At 48.0% G+C, this 26,738-nt stretch overlaps 1 protein-coding gene across 2 annotated transcripts in view; it reads right to left on the reverse strand.

The window, feature by feature from the left end:
• Window positions 1-385: 385 nt before the first annotated feature.
• Window positions 386-26,738, reverse strand: part of DHX58 (DEXH-box helicase 58) — a 26,571-nt gene continuing 218 nt past the window's right edge. The window contains exons 2-13 of one of the 2 annotated variants that reach the window (XM_015412910.1): window positions 21,892-22,101; window positions 21,579-21,780; window positions 16,213-16,403; window positions 15,287-15,403; window positions 13,968-14,094; window positions 11,785-11,976; window positions 10,158-10,414; window positions 8,054-8,203; window positions 7,661-7,822; window positions 6,128-6,318; window positions 3,412-3,508; window positions 386-686 (exon numbers count right to left, since the gene is read on the reverse strand). In XM_015412910.1, the coding sequence (XP_015268396.1) occupies window positions 639-686; window positions 3,412-3,508; window positions 6,128-6,318; window positions 7,661-7,822; window positions 8,054-8,203; window positions 10,158-10,414; window positions 11,785-11,976; window positions 13,968-14,094; window positions 15,287-15,403; window positions 16,213-16,403; window positions 21,579-21,780; window positions 21,892-22,059 (1,902 nt within the window). In that variant the 5' untranslated portion in view covers window positions 22,060-22,101 and the 3' untranslated portion in view covers window positions 386-638. Of the gene's footprint in view, window positions 687-1,315; window positions 1,768-3,411; window positions 3,509-6,127; window positions 6,319-7,660; window positions 7,823-8,053; window positions 8,204-10,157; window positions 10,415-11,784; window positions 11,977-13,967; window positions 14,095-15,286; window positions 15,404-16,212; window positions 16,404-21,578; window positions 21,781-21,891; window positions 22,102-26,738 lie in introns of those variants that run through there. The other variant, XM_015412901.1, reaches the window with a different exon arrangement.

A 26,738-nucleotide genomic window follows, 5' to 3' on the forward strand; every position in this document is an offset into this window, starting at 1 on the left:
AAGATTTCATACAGTGAGAATAAACAACAGTCTTGGGGAAAGCTACCAGCCAAGAATCACTCAATGTTATCTCTTATGAGCTTTATTTAAAATCAGTCTTATTATTCTTCAGTTGATTAAGTAAGCAATCACAATTACACAGATAACACAGGCATATGTAAATGAGGTTATACATGTCATCTAGGGGTTACCATATTTTGAAAAGCAAAAACGAGGACATATTTCCCAACTGATTAGTTCAAACTACTGATCACTACGACAAATCTCATTTTAAATACCCCAACTATTTAAGCTGAAGCTTGCCTCCACGGGGGGGGGGGGGGGGGTTGGGGGGGGGGCTATAGGGCAAACTGGGCTCAACCTCCCAACCCAAAAAGAGGGTGTTTTCATCATTTTTTTAAAAAAGAGCCCAAAAGAGGACGAACACCATAAAAAGAGGATGGTAAGCCCATTTCCTACTTAGCTTGCATCTGAAAATAAAATGCAACTAGGACTCAAGAGGTTTTGGCCAGATGTGGTTTAAAACTGAAGCATTTGGGGTTGCAGTTGCTCCCTTTGGCAGCCTGATAAAGGATCAGAGGTTGGTTTTGCTCACTGCCTTCCTCCGCATAGCAACCCCAGTCTTCCTTGGTGGTCTCCTATCCAAGCACTGATTGTGGCCAACCCATCTTAGCTCCCAGGCTAAGCTGCAAGGGAGAACAAGCCACACACTGAGCAAGTGCTTGGACCTCTTGCTTAAATCAGAAATGTGGCTGCTGCATCACCCTTACACTCTGGCTTAAAATTATTTCTGGTTTCATCCCTTTTAAAGTGCCCTGATCTGGACACCTTAAAAAGGATATTATAGCTTTGGGAAAAGTGCAGAAAAGGGCAACTCGAATGATAAAAGGGTTGGAACACTATGAGGAAAGGTTAAGGCGCTTAGGGCTCTTTAGCTTGGAGAAAAGACGACTGAGGGGTGACATGATCGAGGTTTATAAGATTATGCATGGGAAAGAGCAGGTAAAGAAAGAGGTACTTTTCTCCCTCTCTCACAATACAAGAACTCGTGGGCACTCCATGAAATTGCTGAGCGGTCGGGTTAGAACAGATAAAAGGAAGTACTTCTTCACCCAAAGAGTGATTAACACTTGGAATTCACTGCCACAGGAAGTGGTGGGTGCTACAAGCATGGACGGCTTCAAAAGGGAATTAGATAAGCATATGGAGCAGAGGTCCATCAGTGGCTATTAGCCACAAGGTATAGATAGGGGCTCTGGGGCAAGTGATGCTCTGTCTTCTTGGTGCTTGGGGGGGTCTTGTATTCATCCTCTGGCTCTGTGGGCTGGGTCACTCTTACAAGGATCCAGAGGCTGACAGCAAGTTTGATTCCCACAAGACCAAGCAGTGGATCCATGGCAGAGGCAGGACCTGAACCCAGGTCACCCAGATCCAAGGCTCAACTCATCATCCAGACTGACTCCACAGTGCCCATATAACAAGCTGAAAAGCCTCGTGCCTAAACAACGTCAACTAATGTAGGCAGCCACTTTATCCAAAGAAGCAAACTTAATGTTTTCCTTTTCCTTCTCTTAAGCTTTAAGGGTCCAGGCCATCCAGCTCAACGTTGGTTTCACAATACTGAGTGTAGTCAAACTCCTCAATGGCAAAAGTAACTTTGCTCCACTGCTTATAGGTCCTTCTGCCATCTGGGCTTTCCACCACAAAGTTTTTAACAGCAAGCATGGGCAGGGTGACCGCTCGGTAGATCATTTCCGTCCCCCAGGCCTGTGTGTGGATAAAGCCAGTGAGCTTAAGTTATCAGAATTTACCTTGATCTGAAAACAGCATCACATTTAGTCCATGTCAGCAGTGGATAAGTCAGTAGTTCAAGGGTTTATGGAAGCGGCAAAAAGACAACCCTCACATCATGCAACTCTGTCCCTGGCAGAGAGTTAAATCTAATGGAATATCTACTATTCAGTGGCAGAGATGACCAGAAAAGGTTCTTCAGAAGAATATGACCCATGATCTGTAAAGGTTATTTCCTTGGTGATGATAACCCCACACTTTCCCAACATTACTAACAATTCTCCTGCAGGGACTTGCATCAGGTGAAGGAGGAATGGGCAAGACTTGAATTTATCTGGCATATTTCCTGGGCCATACTCCAACACAAAGTTAAATGTGTTTAAGTGACTTGACTGTACTTAACTACTGGATTGTAGTACAGGAATGTAGAACAAGTCTTTGTACAAACCTGACACACAAAGGTGTTCTTGAGTACACAAGTTGCATGTGGTCTAAAATCTGACAAATGGCACCCTCCTCCAGTGCTATCAAGACATTTTCAGGGAAGGGACTGAAGGAGGAAGGGGCAAGACTTGCATTTATCTGGCATACTTCCTGGGCCATACTCCAACACAAAGTTAAATGTGTTTAAGTGACTTGACTGTACTTAACTACTGGATTGTAGTACGGGAATGTAGAACAAGTCTTTGTACAAACCTGACACACAAAGGTGTTCTTGAGTACACAAGTTGCATGTGGTCTAAAATCTGACAAATGGCACCCTCCTCCAGTGCTATCAAGACATTTTCAGCAATGCAATCTGGATGTCTCTGTTCTCTGTCCTCATTTCCTCTTCTGTGCAAGTTCTGCCTTATATCATGACTCTAGGGACCCACAGTGAGATGTGGAGACAAATGGTTCCCTTAATGCACTCCTGGTTCCCCTGGCTTTGAGGATGAATTTCAGTCACAGTGTAAAGCGTGGTAGAAGACTTCCCTTTAAGAGTTAAGACCATTTATTGGGGCTGAAACTCATGATTCATGGCGCTATTGTGCCATCCTTCACATATGGTAGTGATAATGCCACATACCCTATGTCCACTCCTCCAAATCTACTGGCCCTTAGTTGCATCAATGGAACAAACCATGGAAGAGGTCTGCCATCAGGACCTGCTTTACAAGGAGAAATCTCTGTATCGATGCCTGCAATGCAAATATAGCCTTCATCTTGGGATCAGGTGACTTTAGTCTCTGAAGTTATGAGGAATCACCACATGGTCAAGTGACTTTCTGAAGTACAGTCTGTTTGAGGATGAAGAACAAATGCTTATTTGACCTAGGGACTCGAAATCATAATATCTTCTTATTCCTGACACCCTGGTAAATTGAGAATATAGGGGAAATTTGTCCTAAAGGAATAAGTGAAGTCATGTGGATAAGTCAACTGGTTGTAAAGCTGACTCCACCCTCATTGACCTCAATCTCACTGCCCCTGCCGTTCCCAATCTGTTTCTCCTTTCCACCTGTGATGTTTCTCTCTCAAATAAAGCAGGTGAATTAGAAAAATGTACCCACCTTTATCTTATCTACACAAGGAATTAATTATGCATTACTCCAGTCCCTAAAACTTGGGGGTACTTACCTGCCCACACATACTACAGCTAATGGAGCTGCCTGGCTTCCAGTCCTTGAAGGTACGAGGAATCACCACATGGTCAAGTGACTTTCTGTAGTACAGTCTGTTTAAGGATGAAGAACAAACACTTATTTGACACAGGACTTGAAATTATCTATATACTAATAGCCAAGGGTCCCCTCTCTGTGCAGATACTTATTTCTGCAGATTGGGACCGCATGGGGGGGGGGGAAGAGATTATTCTGCACACGTCAGTTACTTCCCAGGTGTGCAGAAAAATCTAAAAACTTCAGCCAAAAAGTAAAACAGAGTTCACTGTGGCTGCGTAGAGAACGGACTTACCAGGGCAGAAGGGGAGGAGCCTTCTCTCCCCTCCCTCTCTCTCCTGTTGTTCTGATAGCATTGAGTCCTCCCCATGGCCATGCCCCCTCCACCGAACGCTCAAGCCTCCAACAGACAACGTTGGGATTTAAAGCAAACTGCAGCAGCTCCCAGCTCTCTTCATTGGGCAGCTCCTTCCACTTTGCAAGAAGGAAGCGCACATACACCCCACCCCACCACCGGGGAAACTGGAGCAGGCGAAAGAAGTTCCCAGTGCCGCAAGAGTGTGCGCCAAACTTCCTTCTCAGATACCAGATGCTAGAGCCAGCAAACTTTTCCATCACCCTTTGCAAAGAAGTCTGGAGCAGAAGGATTTTGCCCAGGGGTGGGTCAGCCTGGCCAGTTCTTTCCCCTCATTGGAATGCCAATAGAGTGGGAATGGCAGAGGCTTCAAATGTAGCTCCCCCCCCCCAGCGACGCTGCTCTTTGATGCCTCATCCTGACCAAAGTGGCATTGCTAAATCAGCTGTAATGTTGAGTTACAGTAATTTAGTCATGGGAATGCTATTAAAACTGCAGAGCTTTGATAACAATGATTACTTTTAAACTGTGGGGTTTCTCTGGACTGCAGCCACCAGTGTTCCCTCTAAGCTGAGTTAGTGTGAGCTAGCTACAGCTTTTTAGCCTCCAGCTCACAGATTTTTGTCCTAGCTCAGGGAGTCACAACACATTATGCAACATTTTGTTGCGGGTCCCCTCTTGTAGTATCTTATTCCTGACACCCTGGTAAATCAAAATGAGCACACAAATCTACTTTGACCCTAGATGTTCAATCCAGCTAGATCACCTTTTTCAATTGTTTGGGGGAAATCCCAGTCGGAGGTGGGTATGTATGTGTATATGGAGAAAGGGAATATGTCACATGGTTCCAAGGTATTTTGGTGCAGGGGCTTGACTTGGACCAAACTGGCAGCAGAGAAAATGTCAGTGGCCGCTCATGCTGCTAAGAGGTAGGAGGGAACAGATCCCTTGCCACATAACAGCACCCTCCACGATGAACTGTCCTAACCAGTTGCCAAACTGCGCAGACACACACATGCACAGCGAGCTCGCCCCGCTCACCGATCTGTGGCTTCCCCCCGGCATCTGATCATGTCAGGGAGCAACTGCGCCGCGGCTCGGGGGATCTGTCTGATCCCGCTGCTGCGCTTCTCTTTTGATGCGGCTCAAAAAAGCCGCACCTTTCCCCCCAGTGTGACCGGGGCCTATGTATTGCTAAAATGTCTCAGGACTCAAACTGCACTGAGACCAAGGCTACGATCAGACGTGCAGTTTGATCCGTTGCCGTTACTCTTCCCTTCTGGATTTAAAATGCATGATCAGACAGCAACATCTGTCTGTCATGCCCCAGTTGTCTGCGTCCCACCCCACCCCTCTTTACTGCATGTTTCTTTGATACCTGTGAAAGTCCAGTCCTTTGGGGCTGAGCTGGTTTCAAACCAGATTTCCTGTTGTCTGATCACTCTGTTGTACACCCAAGCTGTCAGGCAGGTATGACTGGTCTCTTGTTTTCCAGCCACCATTTTTTTTACTAGGTAGCGATGTGCACATAACTGCATATTCACATCTCTCTCTCTCTCTCTCTCTCTCTCTCTCTGCCATAGGGGCTTCTCAAAACTGTGTTTTCTTTGTAAAAACATTCAAAGAAAGACACCTCTGTACTTCAGCATTTTTCTGTGCTTTGGGAAAGGGGTTAATTGAAAAGATTAGAGAGGGAGGATGACAGTGAACTACATATCCCAGCAAGCTCATCAAGGACTTCTGTGCATGCTTAAAGGACAAACTTTTTAAAAAATGGCCGATGGCCTCATGAACTACATATCCCAGCAGGTTCATCAGCGCTTGTTCCCAGCAGGTTCATCAGCGCTTGTGAGCATGCCCAAAGGACAAACTAAAATAAATGGCCAACAGCCTGACTCTCTGGCTACTACATCTGATTGCTCAAGGACAGGGTGAAAACACTTTGAAGCGTGCTAAGAAGGTGAGTCTGATCACAATTCTCCATTACAAAAAAACCCGGATCAAATAGAGGCAGGGCCACACTGGATCAAACTGCATGTCTGACTGCAGCCCAAGTGAGCTATTGAGATACTCCCTTTATTCAGAGGTGATGGGGAGAAGATACCAAAGCAAAGTCCATTTCCTGCTGTATTTTGCTGCACCTTGTGTATACTGGGAAGCAGTAACTTGTCAGGTGCATAGACCTCAGTCAGAGGGAGGCTCCACAAGGCCCCCAGGACACACTTCATAGGATCTCCCCCTCTGCCTCTTTGCGGGCCAGGGGGAAGCAAACTGAAAAGCGCAAAAGCATGGTATTTCTGGTCTTTTTACCCTGCCTCACCTGAAGTTGGGGTTGATGTTTATATGGTGAGTTTTCTCAACTGTGCGCAGGTCAGAGCCGTGGCAGATGGCCTCGTTGCAGTTGATGCAGTAGAGACGCACAACCTCTGGATCATGCAGCTGACGTCGCTTCTCACGTTCAGTATCTCGCATCTTGCTGCCGATCACAGCGTCACGCTGAAGTTTCGCGATCTGTTGGGGAGAAGTAGTGGTGGCAGAAAGTGCCGCCAAGCTGCAGCCAACTTATGGTCACCCTGTGGGGTTTTCAAGGCGAGAGAGGTTCAGAAGGGGTCTTGCCATCGCCTGCCTCTGCATAGCAACCCTAGACTTCCTCGGTGATCTCCCATCCAAGGACTAACCAGGACTGACCCTGCTCTGCTTCCAAGATCAAGCTAGACTGGGCCATCTCTAATTAAGTATTTGCTCTCTCTAAGTATTTTAAAGGCTGCCACTTAGAAGAGGGCAGGGAGCTGTTCCTGTTGGCAGCAGAGGATAGGACTCGCAATCATGGGTTTAAATCATGGGTGGAAAGATACTGGCCGGATATTAGGAAAACATTTTTACAGTAAGAGGAGTTCAGCAGTGGAATGGGCTGCCTCGGGAGGTGGTGAGCTCCCCCTCACTAGCAGTCTTCAAGCAGCAGCTCGAGGCTGATCCTGCAGTGAGCAGGGGGTTGGACTACTAGATGGCTTCTATGTCCATTTCCATCTCTGTGACTCTATGATCTAGGGAGGGCAGGTAGAAAGTAAGTTGCTGTGTGTGTGTGTGTATAGGTGGGTGCATTTTGCATTTCCAGGAGACACCGCTTGGTTTTAAGCATCCAGGTTTTTCTGTGATCAAAAGCCCCTGTTCATCCCTACTAGGCTGTGGTCTGGGCGTTAACCCCCAAGTACCTCCCCCCACTGTTCCTTCCTTCTGTCCCACCCACAGGAAGAGGAAGACGCTGAACAGGAAGTCATCTATTAAACTGTAGTCTGAATTCTCTCAGAAATATATGTTTTCATTGTTGAGAGAGAGACAGCATTGCCCAGGGAATACAACTGAACACCCTCTTCAGTTGTTATCAGTCTCTCGACCAGTCTGGAGAAAGTCACTCTCGGCCACTTTTCCCCTGTGAAGCGGAAATAATAGCGGCTCACTTGTAAAGGATTATGTACTTAACGGTGCTATTTCAGAGTACAGGAAGGGAAGTCACTTGCCTGAATGCTGTCTCATATATTTTTTTTTAATCATGTATGCAGAAAGCTAACATTTCACGGAGAAGCTTCCTATCTTAAATTCCCACTCAATTTCTGACTGAAGAGAATATTCAAAACTCCAAGTATCTGCTACATACTGTAAAATGGTACAATCCAGCAACAACTATACCACATGCACAGCTTAGCTCTACATTTATAGCCGTTGCATTTTCCCCTCTGTCATCAGTGCCCTTCCCAATACAGTCAGAAATATCCACTCAGTAATGACCTCTGCCACTCTTCTGTGAATTTCCTATCACCTCCTAAAATGTCTCTTTTCCAGGAGACCCTCTTACCGTCTGAGTGTATTCCCACGGAGGCATCTCTTGCACCCTCTTAATAGCTTTCTCCATCAGGACTTCCAGGGTCTCGTTGAGCTGTTCACGGGCTACCTCCTTGCTGTTGGCCTTGGCCAAGACTGAGCAGATGCTGTTGGGGGCACGGGCACGACCTCTGGCCTATTGAGATGCAAACAGGACCATCTGGGTCTATCCCTAGACATGCCAGCCCACCTTCCCTGGTCCAAAGGCACATCCACCCTGTTTACTCAACCCACCTTCCCCTTGGTGACCCAAACTTCCAACAGTATTCCCTCTGATGACCTACTGATTGCTACCTGACTTTCTGTGACAGCAGGCAGAGTGCCATCCAGAGAAGCCGGGGCCCCCAAGAGGGTGGAGCTGACTGACCTGCATCATGGCAATCTCGTTGGTCATCAGTCCATAGCGGACCACGATATTGCACTCAGGGATGTCCAGCCCCTCCTCAGCCACGCTGGTGGAGAAGAGCAGATTGAGTGGCCCCTTGCGGAACTGGTGGATGACGTCTTGCTGCTCGTGCTGGAAGAAACACCCACGATGAAGTCAGGATCGAAAAGCTTGCACAGATCTTGCAGTGAATGTATCCCCCCCCCCCCATCCCCAAACAAATAGATACGCCTTTGGGTTTTTGAACCGGAAGTCAAGGCTGTGACCCAAAAGGGAAGGGTCTTTAAGGTGGCCTATTCCTCATGGAGGCCTACAAGATCAAATTCCGTTGAGACTTTCAGAAGGCAAAAGCCTGTTTTACCAAGCCCTGAGAGCCATCAGATTGCCTTCCATACGGATTTGCAGTACTGATTCTTTGAAGGAAATTAGGCTGTTCTTTTTATCCAATTGTGTTACTTTAAGGTTTACTTCTCAATTTTAGTTATTTTATCTTGAGATGCACCTTGAGGAGCTCCCACCGTAGTGGGGGGGGGAAACAGGATAGAACTATTTTTAAAAATGAATACCAAACAGACCAACTTTTATCCTTTGTGACGTCTAAGATCAACTGAGAATGTCTTCTTGAAATCTGTGTGGGGTTTGAGCAACAAAGACATGGAAAACATTTCTAGAGAGCTGGTGAAAAAGGTGGGTTGTGGCCTAATGGCCAGGTTTTCTCCACCCTGTTTTCACTTGTGTTCATTTTACATTAGTTATCCTATTTATACTACCAGTTTTAATGGGCTACATTTCCTAATCTCTTGACCCCGGGAAGCTGCCTCATACTGAATCAGACTGCTGTTCCATCAGTCAGTATAGCCAAGGTCAGACTGGCAGAGGCCCTCCGGGGTCATGTAGAGGTCCTTCCCATCAACTACTACCAGCTCCTTTTAGATGGCGTTGCTAGAGACTGATGCTGGGGACCTTCTTCATGCCAAGCAGAGGCTCTACCACTGAGCCCTCCCCAGAAAACCAGTTCAAATAAACATACTGGGTGACAATATCACGTTAGAACTGTCTGATATCAGTTCAAAGGCAATGGTTTTCACAGGAGCCCATATGCAGCCAGAGCAGACCAGGAAGCTCAAACAACCCTTGAGCAAGTTGAGCCAAGCCATCTCTGCACTGCTGACCCAAGTTATCTCCAAGTCATCCTTCCTGCAGTGCCAGCCCCACAAGAGCCCCTTGGCTCATCTTGCTCCTGGATGCCAGTGGCCCATCCAGTCAACAGCCCACTGGGAATTTCCCCAGTAAGATAACAGGTCAGTCCGCACTCATGTTCACACCATTGACTGTTATTTGTCACACGCTCAATATGCCAATGACACTGAGCTCTATATTTCTTTGCCCAGAGTGTCTTGTGTGGCTCCGGAGGTCTGGAGCCAGTGCTCTGGCTGCTCTAGTTAAATGGCTGAAAGCAAATAAACTGAAACTGAACCCCGATAAGAAGAAAGTGATGCTGGTTGAGAAGACTTGAGTTCCTTGAGGAGAGTGTGTTGCCCACATCTGATGAGGTTCACCTCACTCTCAAAGACTGAGTTAAGAGTCTGGGGGGGTTATACTGCGTGCAGCATTATTGCTGAAAAAGAAAGTTGATGCAGTGGCAAAAAAAATAAATTTTCTTCTATCTTCACTTAGCCTGGAGCATAGGTTGATCCCCATGATCTGGTCACATTGATCAGTGCCATGGCTAGACTACTGTAATGCACTCTACTTGGGTCTGCCATTGAATGTTACTCAGAAGAAACTCCAGGCAGTAATGTCTGCTGAGACTTGATCACTCTTGGCAGCTAGGTGGAGTATGCATATTGCCTCTATTCTGCAGTCACTACATTACTGATTACTTTCCAGGTACAATTCAAGGTACTGGTTGTCACCTAGACAGCCCCTCAGTGGCCTAGAACCTGCACATTTGCAATCCACCTGGTGCCTCAGTGAGAAAGATAAATGAATAAATGAAGTCAGTGAATGAAACACAATAATGTCCGTGAATGCAGCCCATTCTCTCTGGCCCTCAGTCCAACAGGAACACAGTCCTGGGCCTTACCTGGGTCATGTGCTTGGTCTGGTTGCTGTACCCAGCCCCAGTCAGGACAGCAGCCTTGATGCCCTGTTGTTGCAGATCCACATTATCCTTTACCCACTGGTGTAGGGAGTGAGCACCCTGACGTGTCCGGACAAACACGATGCCCCGCGAGCCACTGTCTGCTCGGAAGTGGTCCTGGAGGACTTGCTGTAGTTTCTCAAGCTTGGGATTCTCATAGCGTGTGTTTTTAGCTAGGGCCAAGAGGCGCTCCTTGTTCCCTGAAAGACAAGATGTAGTGGGGAACTGTGATAGGAGGAGATAGCCCCTCTCTCCCCACCCCCAGTGCCTTGGGGTCTTCAGGTGCAAGCCCCAGTGTGTTGAGAGTGGCTGGCCTTCCAGGCATTCACACACAACTGTAAAGCTAGGACAATCAATTAATTTGTTCACAACAAACCCAGATGCTCCCAATACTGATTTCTGCATGCGTTTTATCACTTGATGACTACAACATCAAACGGTAATGCGCATGTGTAAATGGGTCATCGTTGATACAACGCCCCAGATAGACCTTGAATCACTTCCGATACATCAGTGGAACTAACAGATATTTGACGGCTCTTAATCAAGCTGAGAGAAATGGAGTGATACAGAGTGGTTTCTCATTTGTTTCTGGGCATGGTTCACCATGTTGGTTCTTATCTTCAAAGCCCCTTAAAGCAAAGTACTTGAAGGACCATCTCCTCCTGTATTGTCCAGCCTGCCAGTTAAGATCTGCCTCCCAAGACCTGCATTTGGTGCCGCCACCTTCAGAGGTGAGGCAGGTGGTACACAGAAACAGGGCATTTTCTGTGGTGGCACCTTGCCTCTGGAAAGCCCTTCTCCCTTGAGGCTTCTCCCTTATGGTCTTTTCAGTGCCAGGCCAAAACATTTCTTTTTTTACCCAGGCTTCTAATTAGGCATTTTATCTTTCCAGCTGCTTTGCATTCTGCCTCTGATCTGAAGTCTGTTTTATGTACAGCTTTATGTCCCTGGGCTTATTCTATCGGCTTGTTCATGTTTATACTGATATTTTATTATTTGAATGGCCAGCTACAGGAACCTGGAGAGAGAGGGACACAGAAACCTCCTCAAGAAATAAAGGGTCCCCAGCCCTTTTGAGCCTGTGGACAGCTTTGGAATTTTCACACACAGGGTGGTGAGCACAACTACAAAATGGCTGACACAGGAGGCAGAGTCAGTCAAATGGAGGGAGCCCAAGTGCGGGGGAGAAGAAGGGTAATCTAAAAAATACACTGGGAAAGAGGAGTGACAGAGAACAAAACCGACACTGCAACTGAAATAATGTTATTTTGATCTGCCCAGCCAATCAGAAGTCCCGCTAGGCAGTGGCCCCACCCACTTTCTAAAAAAACGGTTGGTGAGTGCCAGGAAAGTTGCCAGAGGGTGCTGCGGCACCCACGGGCACTGCATAGGGAGGCCTCTGGTACAGAGTATACCAGGTAGTAAGGAAGCCATCTCTTGAAGCACTCCATTCATGCACCAACCATTGCTTGGAGACTTCCTCTCTCTTGTCAACGTTCCCACCCTGGATCTCAACCGAAAGGCCAAGGAGCGACACTGCCACCATTCCCCGTACAGGCCCACTCACGGTCAAAGATCTGAACCAAGTAGCGCTCAGTCACATCCTCCAGCTCCTTCATGGCTCTCTCCAGTAGGTAAAACTCATCCAGGGTTTGGAAGGCATCAATCATACGCACTGTGTCATTGATCAGCAGGGCATCATTGTATTTACGCAGGTGCAAGGCACACACTCGGGTCTTTCGGCAGAATCCTTCTGCTCCTGACAACGTGGTAGAAGAGAGGGGTCATCGCTGCTATCAGCCCAGATTACCCTTTTTAAAATGTTGATTCTTTCACCCCTTAAAGATCCTCTCTTGTGTTGGAAAAATAGTCAAAATGTTTAAATTACTCAGAGTTTCAGTGGATCTTGCTTCACTGGAGAGATTTCTTCATGTTAAAAAACCCCATTATTTCTAAAGGTAAAGGGTATACAGGAGACCTATAAAGAAACAAAGATCTAAGAGCTACATTTCTAACATCTTCTAAGAAAGCATGGCTAGAAAAGACTCCTAATCAATGGAGTATCTGCTTCTTCTTGACCCCTAGAAAGGAAGTCACCTGAAACCAGTAACCAATCAGTATTACGATACAAGCCACTTTCCCCTGGTTTTCTCCCCATTGGCTCTGAGCCAGGTTTCCCTTCCAGGTCAGTCTAAACAATAGCATAGAAAGGTAAGCAAGTTAACCCTATAATGACTGGATTGTGAGACCTTACAAACACATACATTTCCAACATCTTGTACATTGCAAACATAAGCAGAAGGTGCCTACTGATGGTTTGGAAATATGATCTGGTGCAGACAGTATGAACAAACTCCTTTTGGACTGGCTTTCACACCACATGGGTTAGCAGCCAGTTCCCTTGGAGAGCACAAAGGGGATGCAACCTCAAACCAATCCCAATTAATGGAAAAGCTGCCCAGGGCAGGTGTATTTAGGGAAGGGTTGGGGCTCAATGGCATCTCCTTTGCACACCCAAGAGTGGTTCACACCTCATCCTCTCCAGTTAAAAGAATCAAATAGTAGACGATATGAAAGAGCTGCCGTCAGAGACACTAACTGGCCTGGATACACCATACAGCAGTTTTGTGTGCTCAGGATGATGCCTTAGCAGCTTCTTTTGACCATGTGTCACTCTCTCCTTGTAATATTTTGCCTCTAAATACAAGGAAAACTAAGGGTCCAAGTGGCACTCCTCCAAGAATGGCAATTCAGCCCAGTTGCACATCCCTACAGTAAGACCACCTAATAAGATGCCTGACATAGCTCTCAGAATGCTTTGTTCTTTTCTTTGTGCATCTGAATTTCCAATGCTTGTTTTTTCATTCTTATCAGGAGGTAAGCTGCGGCAAGTAGGGTTTGTGTTTTTAAAAACATCAATTCATTACCACACTTTAAATAGAACAACATTTTGCTAAAGGGATCCTTGGTCAACAAGCAGAAGATGAAAAAAAATGTGAAAGGGATTCCTTAACCTAGAAGTTGGATTTTTCTTCTTCTCTGAACTATAAAAATGGTTGACTCAAAATCCATCTATGAAGAAATTCTCTGTATTTAATTTTACCAAAAGGTATTAGCAGTGAGTTTGTCTCCTGTTTCTTTTAGGACTGTAATATTGTTTCAGTTCATTAACAAATCAGATTGGACCTGCTTTTTCATTACTGCCAATGCAAAAAAAAAATAATCCTAAAATCTTAGCTACATCTGCACATTATAGCCTATGCTCAATTCACAAGGTCAGATTCTAGACTACAAAGTCCTGAATGGTGTGAGGCTAAATTTCCTCCTAAGTACCAGAGTTAACTAGCATTCCCTAGATAATATTCCTACAGTTTCCCCTTCAAGAGAACAGGTTATTTGTTCTTAAGAGCCCCTCTTTCTTGAATCTCCTTGCCTGCCCAGTTCTGACGATTGTTGGGCTTCACAACAAGGTGCAAAACTGTCTTTTAAACAGATTTTCTGTAATGTAGAGCATAGTTTTTGATAGTAAAAACCCAAGAATCAGAAACTGAAGATATTTATAGTTAAACAGCCTTACGCTGTGGGGATAGAATATCGTCCAGCCAGTAAGATATTAAACTTGTCATTGGGAATGCTTCCTTTCCCAATGTTCATTTATTTTAACAACACAAACCCCACTTTTAGAACACATGAAATTAAACATAAGCCCCTTAATGTCAATGTCCTGCAAAGCCTTTGTGACATTATTACCTTCTTTCTGAAGCTCCACAATGCGTTGTTCATATATCTGAGTGCCAAAATCAGTAGACAAGTCAGGATCATTCAGGTAAGCATGGATCTGGAACATTATCTCCTTGATCTTCTCACCAAAGGGATCCTGGGAAGGAGAAATCAGGACAAGGCCTTTTCTAATATGTCACATGGGCATGTGGTGATTTGCTTGTAACTCCAGAGGCATCTTCCTATCATGACATCTCCACTCCTCTAATCTTGCTAGACAATGATCCTTAAAATGGTGTCCATGGGTGCCAGGAAACCCGCTAATGTGCTTTCTGGTGCTCACTTGTTCCTCTTCCTAATCAAAGAAGCTTTCCTCCACCACACTGGAGTAGGCGGTACTTCAGAAGGCCCAAGGAACCATCAGCTTTGTATCTGCAGGGAGCACCTATTTGGAAACAGTTGCCTCCACTACAGAAGGATGCTTGGCTTGGAACTTCCCAACAGTGTGTGGAGTGGAACCTCCCTTCATGTTGTGAATGGACACAGTCCTCAGGGCAGCCATTTTGTGATTGGTCCCACCCCCATCTGCCATTTTGCTGTGGCTCCTTGTTGGGTTTAGCAAGTTAAAACACTTCAGTAATTATAGTGTTCACTTCGTTTGTTAGTCAACAGGAAGTCACATGTGTTTATTGTAACCAATCTGTTATCCTTATCAAGTGAGAAAAGCCTGCAAATCTTGGAGGAGGTTGTAGTGAAATAACCTGTAGCATTGTGACTTGAAATCAATGTATTGGCTATTTTGCATATTGGGGTCTCTTCCTCACTTTGTTTGCTTGGAGAAGAAGAGAGACCATTCCTTGTAGTAGTCTTCTAGCAGTAAACACGTTGGATTTAGACTCTGTTCTTTTAAGTTCCGTTTACCTTTTCCCTGTTAGTTCAAGTAAAGCTGTTTTCTTTTTCAAACACGCACATGGACTCTGACTCTTTACTCATTGCTCTGCTGATTTAATCTCTGCTAAATAATATTTTTCTAAGAATACCTTTCAACTTCAGAAGACCCAAGGAACCATCAGCTTTGTATCTGCAGGGAGCACCTATCTGGAAACAGCTGCCTCCACTGTAGAAGGATGCTTGGCTTGGAACTTCCCAGCAGTGTGTGGAACCTCCCAGCATGTTGTGATTGGGCACAGTCCTCAGGGCTGCCATTTTGTGATTGGTCCCACCCTCATCTGCCATTTTGCTGTGGCTCCCACTACCTGCTCTCAAGATTCCAAAGACACCCACAGGCTCAACAAGGTCAGGGACCCCGATTATAGCACATTCACCATGCAGTTTTAGGAAACACTTACCAGGGGCCGTTCTTCAGTCACGTCATACTGCTTCTTAGGTTGTGGGACATGCGTGTTAAGGTAGAACTTGTATTTATCAGAGGACATGATTTTTGCAGCATCCAGGTTGGCACAAATCTGGAAAGAGTAATGCCAATTACACAAGTATTTGAGATACAGGTCACAATATTAGACACAGCATCCCCATATTGGTAGTAGGAGTTCCCTGCAGAGAGGAGAAGAGACTGGATTTCAACCCTGCTCTTCACTACCCGAAGGAGTCTCAAGAGTGGCTTACACTCTCCTTTTCCTTCCCCTCCCCGCAACAGACACCCTGTGAGGTAGGTGGGGCTGAGAGAGCTCTGAGAGAACTGCTCTTGAGAGAACAGCTCTGAAAGAACTTCTGACTGATCCAAGGTCACACCAGCAGCTGCACGTGGAGAAGTGGGGAATCAAACCTGGTTCTCCCAGATTAGAGTCCACACTCCTAACCACTACACCAAACTGGCTCTCTAAAAAGGGAGTGTGGTGGAAAGAGGAATGCACAAGCATGCTGTGGCACTTCCAGGTATGTCTGGAAACTGCTAAAATTCTTCTTCCTGACATCTTGTTTTCTATATGCAACAAATGTGCATATTTCCTCGCTTGCCTTCCCATGGCAGCCCAAAATGCCCCCTGAAAATACTGTCCTTGGGGAGAGGGGCCTCCAGGACAAGATTTCTGGGAACATTTGGGGGTCCCAGAAGAGGGGGAGGAAAAGTAGTGTTCCTTGGACAGAAATCCTTGCAGCTGCATAAAAGCATCTAGTCTGGATCCAAGTCCTCATCTGCTGTTTGTGTAAAGAAGGCCCAAATATACAGACCAGGGCAGTCTCTGAAGTTGTGTGGAAAGACTTTTAAAAGGAGGTGTCTCCAATACACGGGCCAAACATCTTCCATCAGCCTCACCTGTAAGATATGGTCTTGGGCTCCGTTAACGGAGTTGGCCCCTCCAGTGCCCAGTGAGGCCGTGAGCCCCACGATTTGTGGCAAGTTCTGTTGGCCTTTCATCTTACGCTCCAGGTAGTCCTGCATGATCTTGTTGTACGTGCTTTCCTTGTGGGTGTGGTGGCACTCGTCAATCACCAGCAAGGAGAAATCTGTAAAGTGATGAGGAAAGGTAGAGACCCACACGTGCAACTGGGGAGCTTGTCTGTGCTCCATCAAATAGATGCCCCCAATCAGGGGTCGTTTCGTAGAAAAAGAGCTAGGGGAACTCATTAGCATAACTCAATAGCATATGCCACACCCCCTGACATCACCGGAAGTGTGTCATAAGGCCACACCCCTTGACATCACCGGAAGTGTGTCATAAGGCCACACACCCTGCCCCCAATGGTCCCGGCTGCCCCCGCCGGCCTTGCAGCTCCACTGCCGAGCCCCATGAGGGGCTCAGCGGTGGACCTGCAAGGCCGCCGGGAGTGCAAGGAAGCTCCACGAAGGCCCTCCCTGGCCCCAGGCAGGCAGGGGTAGGGAGAGGCAGGGAGGAAGCAACTTACCCTCCCTCTTCTCCTGCCTCCTCCTGGCTGAATGAGGGCCGGAAGCGGGGTGGCCGGAAGCAGGGGCGGGGCTTCATCATGTGCCCCGCCCCCTGTGCCTCACTCAGGGGAACTGCGATCCCCCCCCTGAAATGACCTCTGCCCCCAATAATTTTTGACCTTCTTATCCGGACAGAGCAAGGGTCTGATGAGGAAGAGCTCAAGGAAGTGGCGGCGGTCTGGGGAGGTGTGTGATAAATGCTGCATGAGGCGGCCAGCACAAAATGCTGCATCACTCAGAATCCGGAGAGTTTGATTAAAACGAGCAGCCAGCACTCACCCTTATGTTTCTTGGCCACAGAGGAAAACTTAAAGAGAGATCATGTAATGCCAAAAAAAGAAAAGAACAAAGAGCTGATGCAGAACAGAGAGATTGGGAATGTTAGCCAAAAAAAGTTCACGGTTTCAAGCCCACCTTTCCTATGAACAGATAGTAAGGCCTTCAGGTTCAGCCTCCCATATGCAGTATGGGGCTAAAAACACTGGCCTGCCTTGCAGAACTGTTGTAAGGGTTCCTGAGCTAACTTATGTGAGCCGCTCTATGTTTATCGCAAAGCTTGGGGAGAGTTTTAAACCTGCCTCCCTTTTTGGCGGGCTCCTCCTTCATTACTTGTTCTGAAATACTATCCCTCTGAGAAGAAACTCCTGGGGTGTACCTAGTCCTATTATAGGGTGGGGTTTTTTTGGGGGGGGGATTAGATGAAATGAAGAAAGGTTTTAGTTTATTTTGTCTCTTTTTTCACTTCTTTGAAAGGGTAACAGAACCACAGTGGTGGAAAGGGAAAACTTTAAATAGGCAGTATATGCAAACTGGTTCCAGTGCTGGTGTACACGCCATGCTTTAATGGTGAAGGCTTTCCTCGCTTTGCCCCTACAGTCCTATAAAACACACGAAACTACCTTTTACTGTGTCCAGTCACTGGTCTGTTAAGGTCAGTATTGTCTACTGTTACTAGCCATGGCTTTCTAGGCTGTCTTTCACACCACTTATTATTGGACACGTACAACTGCAGACACCAGGGTTGAGCCTGGGACCTTCTGCTTGCAAAGCAGATGCTCTGCCATTGAGCCATGGCCCCTCCCTTGAAGGGCCATAGTACAGGGGAGGGCCTGAGAGTCAGTATGGTAGAGCATCTTCTTTGCATGCAGAAGGTCCCAGATTCAATCCTTGGCACTTCTAGTTGAAAGGATCAGGTAGTAGGTGATGTGAAAGAACTTCTTCGTGAGACCCTGGAGAGCCACTGCCAGTCTGAGTACACAGAAATGACACTGACAGAGCAATGCTCTGTATGACTTAATATTAGCCAAGAGATCCGCAGATTTCTGGCAGCCAGATCTCTGGCAGCCTAAGATTTCTGGCAGCAAGAAGTTCTAGCTCTTTTAGCGTTATGCACCATCAGATGGCAAGCTAGACTTGTTTATTAGGCAAGAGACATTTCAGAGGGGTCTTGCCATTGTCTGCCCCTGCGCCACAATTTCTTGAAGGGTTGCCCTTCCAAGTACGAGCCACAGCCAACCCTGCTTAGCTACCGAGATCTGGCGAGATCGTGATCTCCTAGGTTATCCAGGTCAGGGGATGACTTACTATAAGAAAGCCTGGGAAGGAAGGTGTCATGATATCGCCCGATCTCAAGAGATCTCAAAAGCTAAGCAGGGTCAGTATTTGGATGGGAGACCACTAAGGAACAGGTTGCAGAGGAAGGCAAATGGCAAACCACCTCTGCTTAATCCCTTGATTTGAAAAGCCTGTGGAGAGGCCATAAGGCAGCTGTGAGGCTTGATACCACTTTACACACATATAAGACAGCTTGGGAGGGAAGGCGGCATGGCTGAAGGCATTGCACTGGCTGACAATAGCTTACCGGATTCGTTTCAAGGTGCTGGTTTTGACCTTTAAAGCCCTATAGGGTCGGGGGCCTGCCTACTTGAGGGACCGCCTTTCCCCATATGTGCCCCAGAGAGCACTGAGGTCAGGGACACAGAATCGCCTGACTCTCCCTGGCCCGAGGGACGCCAGGTTGGCCATTACTAGAACCAGGGCCTTCACAGTGACGGCTCCACACTGGTGCAACAAGATCCCGGATAACATCAGGGCCCTGCGGGACCTTTTACAGTTCCGCAGGGCCTGTAAAACGGAGCTCTTTCACCAGGCTTTTGATTAGGAGCCGCCACTGATGAATGAGTCACCAGAACATACTACGGCTTGTATGATACATTGGCGAATACTGCCTGCCACTTATACTGAATGCTGCCATTTTATTTTATTTATTTATTTAACTTTCAATTTATAGACCGCTCACCCCCTAAGGGCTCTGAGCGGTTTACATTGTACAATTATTAATTACATCACCTTTTACTAGGGCCACACACACAATGAGGGGAAGGGACTACCTATCAGGCACCCATGGCAGGGTCTTAGTTGTTGTTGTTTCTTACGGAGGTTCTTCAATCCGGGCCACGGCGTCTTTTTGGCGCAGGTCTTCCTTTTGGTCGCAGCGGCTCCTTCCGGGTATGGACCCACAGCGCACGCCAGCACGTGCTACCGCAGCCAGCCTCTGTCCCAATTGGCTCCGGCTTGCCGTGTTGCCCCGCCGCCATGCTTCGCCGGCCCAATTTCCTCCCGAGCCGCTCGCTTCGCCACCGTTGCTGCCGCTGCAATGTTTCGCCACCACCACCTCTCCGTTCCTCAATCACTGCCACGCCACCACGAAGGGAAGGAAGGGTGCCCCCCCACTTTTAAGAGCAGGTACCCATTCATCTACTCGCCCGTTCGGGCTTTCGAACCGCTGGGTGGCCGGGAGCTGGGACATGGACCAGAAGCTCACCCCGGCCACGGTGGGACTCGAACAGCCGAAGCCATCATTTGTACAGTGGTATTTTTATGATGTTATGTAGGTTGCCTATGTCTATTTTATTGTATTTTATTGTATTTACTGTTTTATTGTATTTTAATGCTTGTACGCTGCCTTGAGACAGTTCGCCTGCAAGGCGGGATACAAACTGAAAATAACGAATAAATAAATAAATGGTACAGTCTGACACAGTCAGACCACTAAGGAGGGCTCTGCAGAGGAAGGCAATGGCAGAGTGCCTCTGCTTCTCACTTGCCTTGAAAGCCCCTTGCTTGGGGTCACCGTTGATTCGGCTACAACTTGACAGCACTTTGCACACACCGCCAAAGAAGCTTAGTGTGTCCAGCCAATCTCTAAACAGTACAGGAGAGCCAGTGTGGCACAGTGGTTAGAGTGCTGGACTAGTTAATCTGGGAGACCCAGACTGGAATCCCCACTCTGCCATGGCTGCTTGCTTGGTGACCTTGAGCCAGTCATACTCTCTCAGCCTAACCTACCTCACATGGTTGTTGTGAGGATAAAATGGAGGAAGGGAGGATGTTGTAAACCACTTTGCCTTCCCATTAGGCTGAAAAGTGGGGCATAAATGTACTAAGTAAATAAATCAAATCTACACCGACAAACCCATGTCAGTTTCACATCATCTGGCCTGCTCCTTCCTTAAGGCAGAAGCAATAGAGGGGCAGGTAGGAACTCTAGTGTAGGGGAAAATGACTTTCCCCCTTACTGCACCAGCAACAACAGCAGTGATCACAGGGCAAGGAATCAATGAATTAATTTTCCTCAGCAGCAGTAAAAGAAGGGGCTCTGTTGAAAGACAGAGGGCTGGGTAAAGTTTTTCAAGCATACTTGTCCTTTCTGATGAAGATGAGCTTTTGTGTAGGAATCACCTCTTAGGGACATAAGAAGAGCCCTGCTGGATCAGACCAATGGTCCATCTAGTCCGGCATCCTGTCTCACACAGTAGCCAACCAGTTCCTCTGGAGGACCAACAAGAGGGCATAGAGGCCCAAGACCTTCCCCTGATGTTGCCTCTCAATGTGGAGGTTCGCCTCAGTCACCATGGCTAGAAGCCACTGATAGATTTATCCTCCAGGAATCTATCTAACCCCCTTTTAAATCTATCTATTCCTGTGGCCATCCCTACATCCTCTGGCAGCGAATTCCACATTTTAATCACTCTCTTGTGCAACTAGTGATGACACAGGGCAGTACTTGTATAGTAATAGCAAAAGGAGGGGCGGGAGAAGCCCACCTTTACTGTATTTACTTAAAAGCAAGACTAGATTCCCCCCCACAGGTATGCCATCAGAAAAAAATGAGGGGGGTCAGCTTAAATTTATATATGAGTTATACTATGTCCAGTACTAATTTGTGTGTGTGTGTGTGTGCGTGTGTGCATAACATTTTTAGCAGGGTTGTCTTACGATCAGGCTGTCTTCCTTTTGAGTAAATATGGTATTTGTGGTAGAATACATTATGCATGACAATGCAAGAGCTGGGACAGCCCAGTCAACAATCTCCTGAATCACAAAGGACTGCGGGGGCAGATCTTCTACCTCCACAAAACCTCTCCCAGTGGGCTGAGTTGAACAATAATAATTCATAATAATTATCATATGGCAGTGCGTGCCTTATAGCCAGGAGATTCTAAGATTGTCTGGCAGCCACAAGTTCTAGCTCTTTTAGTGTTATGCACCACTAGGTGGTGAGCTAGACTTTGTTTTCAGGCAAGAGACGTTTCAGAGGTGGTTTTGCCATTGCCTGCCTCTGCGTCACGGCCCTGGTATCCCTTGGAGGTCTCCCATCCAAATACTAGCCAGAGCCGAACAACTCCATGTGCAGAGACGCACAGATACACGCACACCCCCAACCAGACACTCACCCGTCAGCTCCACATGCATTTCCTCTTCTCGGCTCTGGAGGGCATTTTGTAGGATTTGGGCTGTGCAGATGATCAAATCGTTGCACTTCAGCTCTTCTGAGAAGAACGACTTCAGTCCCCTGTCCCCACTGATGGCGGTGATCTGGAAGTGATTCTGCAGGAAGCTGAACTCATTCTTCAGGTGCTGGTCTACCAGAGGCACCTGACAGGGCACAGAAGGATGGAGAAGTGAGACACCACCCAAAGAAGGCTCTGAAACTTTGTCTCTTGGGAAGAGCTTCTTCTCACCCCACCGTGGTCCCTTGCTTCTTACCGTGTTGACCAACACAGCAACCTTGCTCTTATCTCGGCTCTCCAAATGCCTCTTACAGATGTAGGCAGCTGCCCTGGTCTTCCCAGCACCTGTTGGCAGCCAGATTATTATATTCTTGCCCTCTAGGGCAGGCTCAATGACTTCCCACTGGTAATCTCGCAGATCCATCCTGGCAGCATTCCAAGAGCCCCACTGATCCACAGGAAACTCCTGAAGGGAACCAAAAGACAAGTCAGCACTGCGCCCGCAGTTGGCCACCCCGAGTTATTCCCCTGACAGGGCCTCTCCAGCTTGCAAACTCTGTAGTTCTCTGGGGGACTCCATGGAGCACGGCCCATAAAGCAAAGGGATTCAGACCAGGCCTGTAGCTACAGTGGGGCATCTCAGGCTAGGCCCCCTGACTTACTTGCAAGGCCCCCTGCGACTTCCCATCCAGCCCAGGGCCCCTGAGTGGTTGCAGCGGGCGCAGGGAAGGAGCCGGGTATTCCTTTACTTCAATTAGCTAGTGCCCCCGAAAAAGTTTAAATGACCCCTGACTTAAAAAATCCAGGCTACGGGCCAGATTCAGACCAAGTTTGGGACAAGGAGGGAGTTAAAAAGAAGGCATCACCTTGGAGAAACCCTGAAGAACAAAGGATGGCAGTCATGAAAGGATAAAATAAAATGGTGAAGAAAAGAACAAGGAAGCCAGCGGCCATTGTGGCTGCATTGGTGACAGGTGGTTGTCAACTAGGGCTGCCAAATCCCCCCGGGGGGCGGATTTCCCCCCGCTTTGGAGGCCTGATTTCCGCCCCCGCGGAATCAGGCCCCGGGGGAAAACCCACCCCGGCATCCACGTCACCTGGATGTGAAGTCATGACACCGGGCACGCTGGGGGCGGGGCCACAGCCATTTGAGGGGGAAACTCTATGTTTTCCCCTCAAACGCGTGCGCACTTTGCGTGTGCACGACCGGGACGCCGTCCGGGAGCCCCCCACCGCTGGGAAAAAAAGGGTTGGAACAGGGGTCATTTCGTAGAAAAAGAGCTAGGGGAACTCATTAGCATAACTCATTAGCGGTGGACCTGCAAGGCTGGTGGAAGTGCGAGGAAGCCCCGCCAAGGCCCTCCCTGGCCCCAGGCAGGCAGGGGTGGGGAGAGGCGGGGAGGAAGCTACTTACCCTCCCTCTTCTCCTGCCTCCTCCTGGCTGAATGAGGGCTGGAAGTGGGGCGGCCGGAAGCAGGGGGCGGGGCTTCGTCATGTGCCCCACCCCCTGCACCTCACCCGGGGGAACTGTGTTCCCCCGCGATCCCGCCCGAAATGACCTCTGGTTTGGCAACCCTATTGTCAACAACTAAGACAGGGTGGTGGAAACCAGTGAGGATTGTGAGGCACTCCAAAGGGATCTGTCAAGGATGGGCAAGTGGGCGTCAACATGGCAAATGGGGTTCAATGTGGCCAAGTGCAAGGTGATGCACATTGGAGCCAAAAATCCTAACTATAAATACACATTGATGGGGTCTGAACTGGCAGAGACTGACCAAGAGAGAGATCTTGGAGTTGTAGTAGATAACTCACTGAAAATGTCGAGACAGTGTGTGACTGCAATAAAAAAGGCCAATGCTATGCTGGGGATTATTAGGAAGGGTATTGAAAACAGATCAGCCAATATCATAATGCCCCTATATAAATCAATGGTGCGACCTCATTTGGAATACTGTGTGCAGTTCTGGTCACCACACCTTAAAAAGGATATTATAGCTTTGGGGAAAGTGCAGAAAAGGGCAACTCAAATGATAAAAGGGTTGGAACACTTTCCCTATGAGGAAAGCTTAAAGCGCTTAGGGCTCTTTAGCTTGGAGAAAAGACGACTGAGGGGTGACATGATTGAGGTTTACAAGATTATGCATGGGAAAGAACAGGTAGAGAAAGAGGTACTTTTCTCCCTTTCTCACAATACAAGAACCCGTGGGCACTCCATGAAACTGCTGAGCGGTCGGGTTAGAACGGATAAAAGGAAGTACTTCTTCACCCAAAGAGTGATTAACACATGGAATTCACTGCCACAGGAGGTGGTGGAGGCTATAAGCATGGACGGCTTCAAGAGGGAATTAGATAAGCATATGGAGCAGAGGTCCATCAGTGGCTATTAGCCACAAGGTATAGCTAGGGACTCTGGGGCAAATGATGCTCTGAGTTCTTGGTGCTGGGGGGAGTCAACAGTGGGAGGGCTTCTAATGTCCTGGCCCCACTGGTGGACCTCCTGATGGCACTGGTATTTCTGGCCACTGTGTGACACAGAGTGTTGGACTGGATGGGCCTTTGGCCTGATCCAACATTGGCATCTCTTATGTTGTTATGTTCTTAACATCTAGGTTTGGTTCGGGACTCTTAAAGAGGTTACGCTGACACTCCCGGCTTCGCTTGGCTCAGCATCACCTTGGAGAAACCCTTAAGAACAAAGGAGGGCAGCCATGAGAGAATAAAATAAAAGGGTGAAGAAAAGAACAAGGAAACCAGTAGTCATTGTGGCTGCACTGGTGATGGGTGGCTGTCAACACCTAAGAGAGCAGCTGGGGTCCAAATCTAGTTGTGCAAATATAGTTGTGAGTCACACCCTTCCGAGCAGTTCCCAATGCAAGAAAGTCGACCGCATAATGTGTGGCACTGTCAATACTTAATTGTTTTTCACTTTCTATATTCCCTTGTGTTGTTTGTGTGAGCCTTAGAAAAGAAGAAGTTGCAGAGCCTAGTTCAGTTGCAGCTTTTCGAGATGGACTGAGAAATGGTTCGGAGACAGGGCCAGTGGGGAAGGCCAGCACAGGCACTCTGAAGATACACCGAGGCACCCTGTTTCTTCGTCTCTCTTGGAGATGCTGCTGCCAGTGAAGAAGAAGATAAGGGATTGGATTTATACCCCGCCCTTCACTACCCAAAGGTGTCTCAGAGCAGCTTACAAACTCCGTTCCCCTCCCCTCCCCACAACAGGCACCCTGTGAGGTAGGTGGGGCTGAGAGAGCTCCCTCAAGAACTGCTCTTTCAAGAACAGCTGTGCCAGAGTTATGGCTTGCCCAAGGTCATCCAGCCAGGTGCAAGTGGAAGAGTGGAGAATCAAACCCGGTTCTCCCAGATTAGAGTCCGCGTATTTAACCACTACACCAAGACTGGCTCCAAAGCCTCAAATCAAGCCTGGGGACATAGGATCAGCATAAGGATAACAAGGTATTGATGGGAGAATGATGCTGTACAAAGACGAAGATGGGGCAGCCCCAAAAAACCAAGGAAGGGCAGGATCAGAGGTCATTTCGGGGGGGGGGATCGCAGTTCCCCCGGGTGTGGTATGGGGGCGGGGCACATGACGAAGCCCCACCCCCTGCTTCCGGCTGCCCCACTTCCGGCCCTCATTCAGCCAGGAGGAGGCAGGAGAACAGGGAGGGTAAGTTGCTTCCTCCCTGCCTCTCCCCACCCCTGCCTGCCTGGGGCCAGGGAGGGCCTTCATGGGGCTTCCTTGCACTCCCGCCGGCCTTGTAGGTCCACCGCCCGGCCCCTCATGGGCTCGGCAGTGGTGCTGCAAGGCCGGCGGCGGCCGGGACCTTTGGGGGCGGGGTGTGTGGCCTTATGACACACTTCCGGTGATGTCAGGGGGTGTGGCATATGCTAATGAGCTATGCTAATGAGTTCCCCTAGCTCTTTTTCTACGAAACGACCCCTGGGCAGGATCATCCCTAGGAGGTGAACGCCCTAAGTACAAAGAGACATCTGCTCTGGACAGTTCTCTGCTTAAATTCTGGACTTCCAAATTACTTCCCAATTGATCCCATTTGCCAAGGAAACACCTTTGTTTACTTATTTCTTCACTGACTCACTCTGTGTCATCTGCTTTGCATCCCCCTGAGAAGAAAGGTGGACTATAAATAATGTCAGTGAAAATAAAATATACATTTCATAGGTCCTGGCCCGGAAGGCCCAGGCGAGCCTGATCACGTCAGATCCTAGAAGCTAAGCAGGGTCAGCCCTGGTCAGTACCTGGGTGGGAGACCACCAAGGAAGCCAGAGGAGAGGCAGTCGAAAACCACCCCCTGGTTCATCTCTTCAAAACTACCCAGGGTCCCACAGGGTTGCCAGTAGTGTTCCCTCTAAGCTGAGTTAGTGTGAGCTAGCTTGCAGTTTTTCAGCTTCAAGCGCACACATTTTTTTGTCTTAGCTCAGGAAGGATGGCTCCAGAGCAAAGTAATTTATGCAGTAGCCAAATCGCTTGCTCGCAACTTTAATGCCGGTAGCTCACAAAGTAGGATTTTTGCTCACAAGACTCCACAGCTTAGAGGGAGCATTGGTTGCCAGCTTCCAGGTGGAGCCTGGAGATCTCCCGGTATTACAAGACATCTCCAGACTCTCCCCAGATCAGTTCCTCTGGAGAAAATGGCTGCTTTGGAGGGGGGACTCTGTGCATTATACCCTCCTGAGCTCCCTCCCCTCCCCTCCCCTCCCCAAACCCAGCCTCCCCCATGGTCTATCTACCCCTCAGATCTCCAGGAATTTATCCAGTCTGGAGTTGGCAAGCCTACCAAGTTGGCTGTGACTCGACGGCAGTTTCCACCACAGAATGCTTGAGGAGTCTAGAGATGCTAGACCTGGTTCACATGGCGGGGACACCGGCATTCACAGCTGGTGCTGGAGAGCTTTAGCATTACCCGTATTGACAAACCACCCCTGAAACGTCTCTTGCCTTAAAAACAAGTCTAGCTCGCTTAACGCTAAAAGAGCTAGAACTTCTGGCTGTCAGGTAATCTTAGGCTCTCCTGGTTATGCTACACACAATGCCATATACGATGATGATGACGACAATAACAACAAACAAACAAACAACGG

Source organism: Gekko japonicus, unplaced genomic scaffold (assembly GCF_001447785.1).
Source record: "Gekko japonicus isolate JY-2015 unplaced genomic scaffold, Gekko_japonicus_V1.1 scaffold843, whole genome shotgun sequence".
In the NCBI taxonomy this organism is placed as follows: Eukaryota; Metazoa; Chordata; class Lepidosauria; order Squamata; family Gekkonidae; genus Gekko; species Gekko japonicus.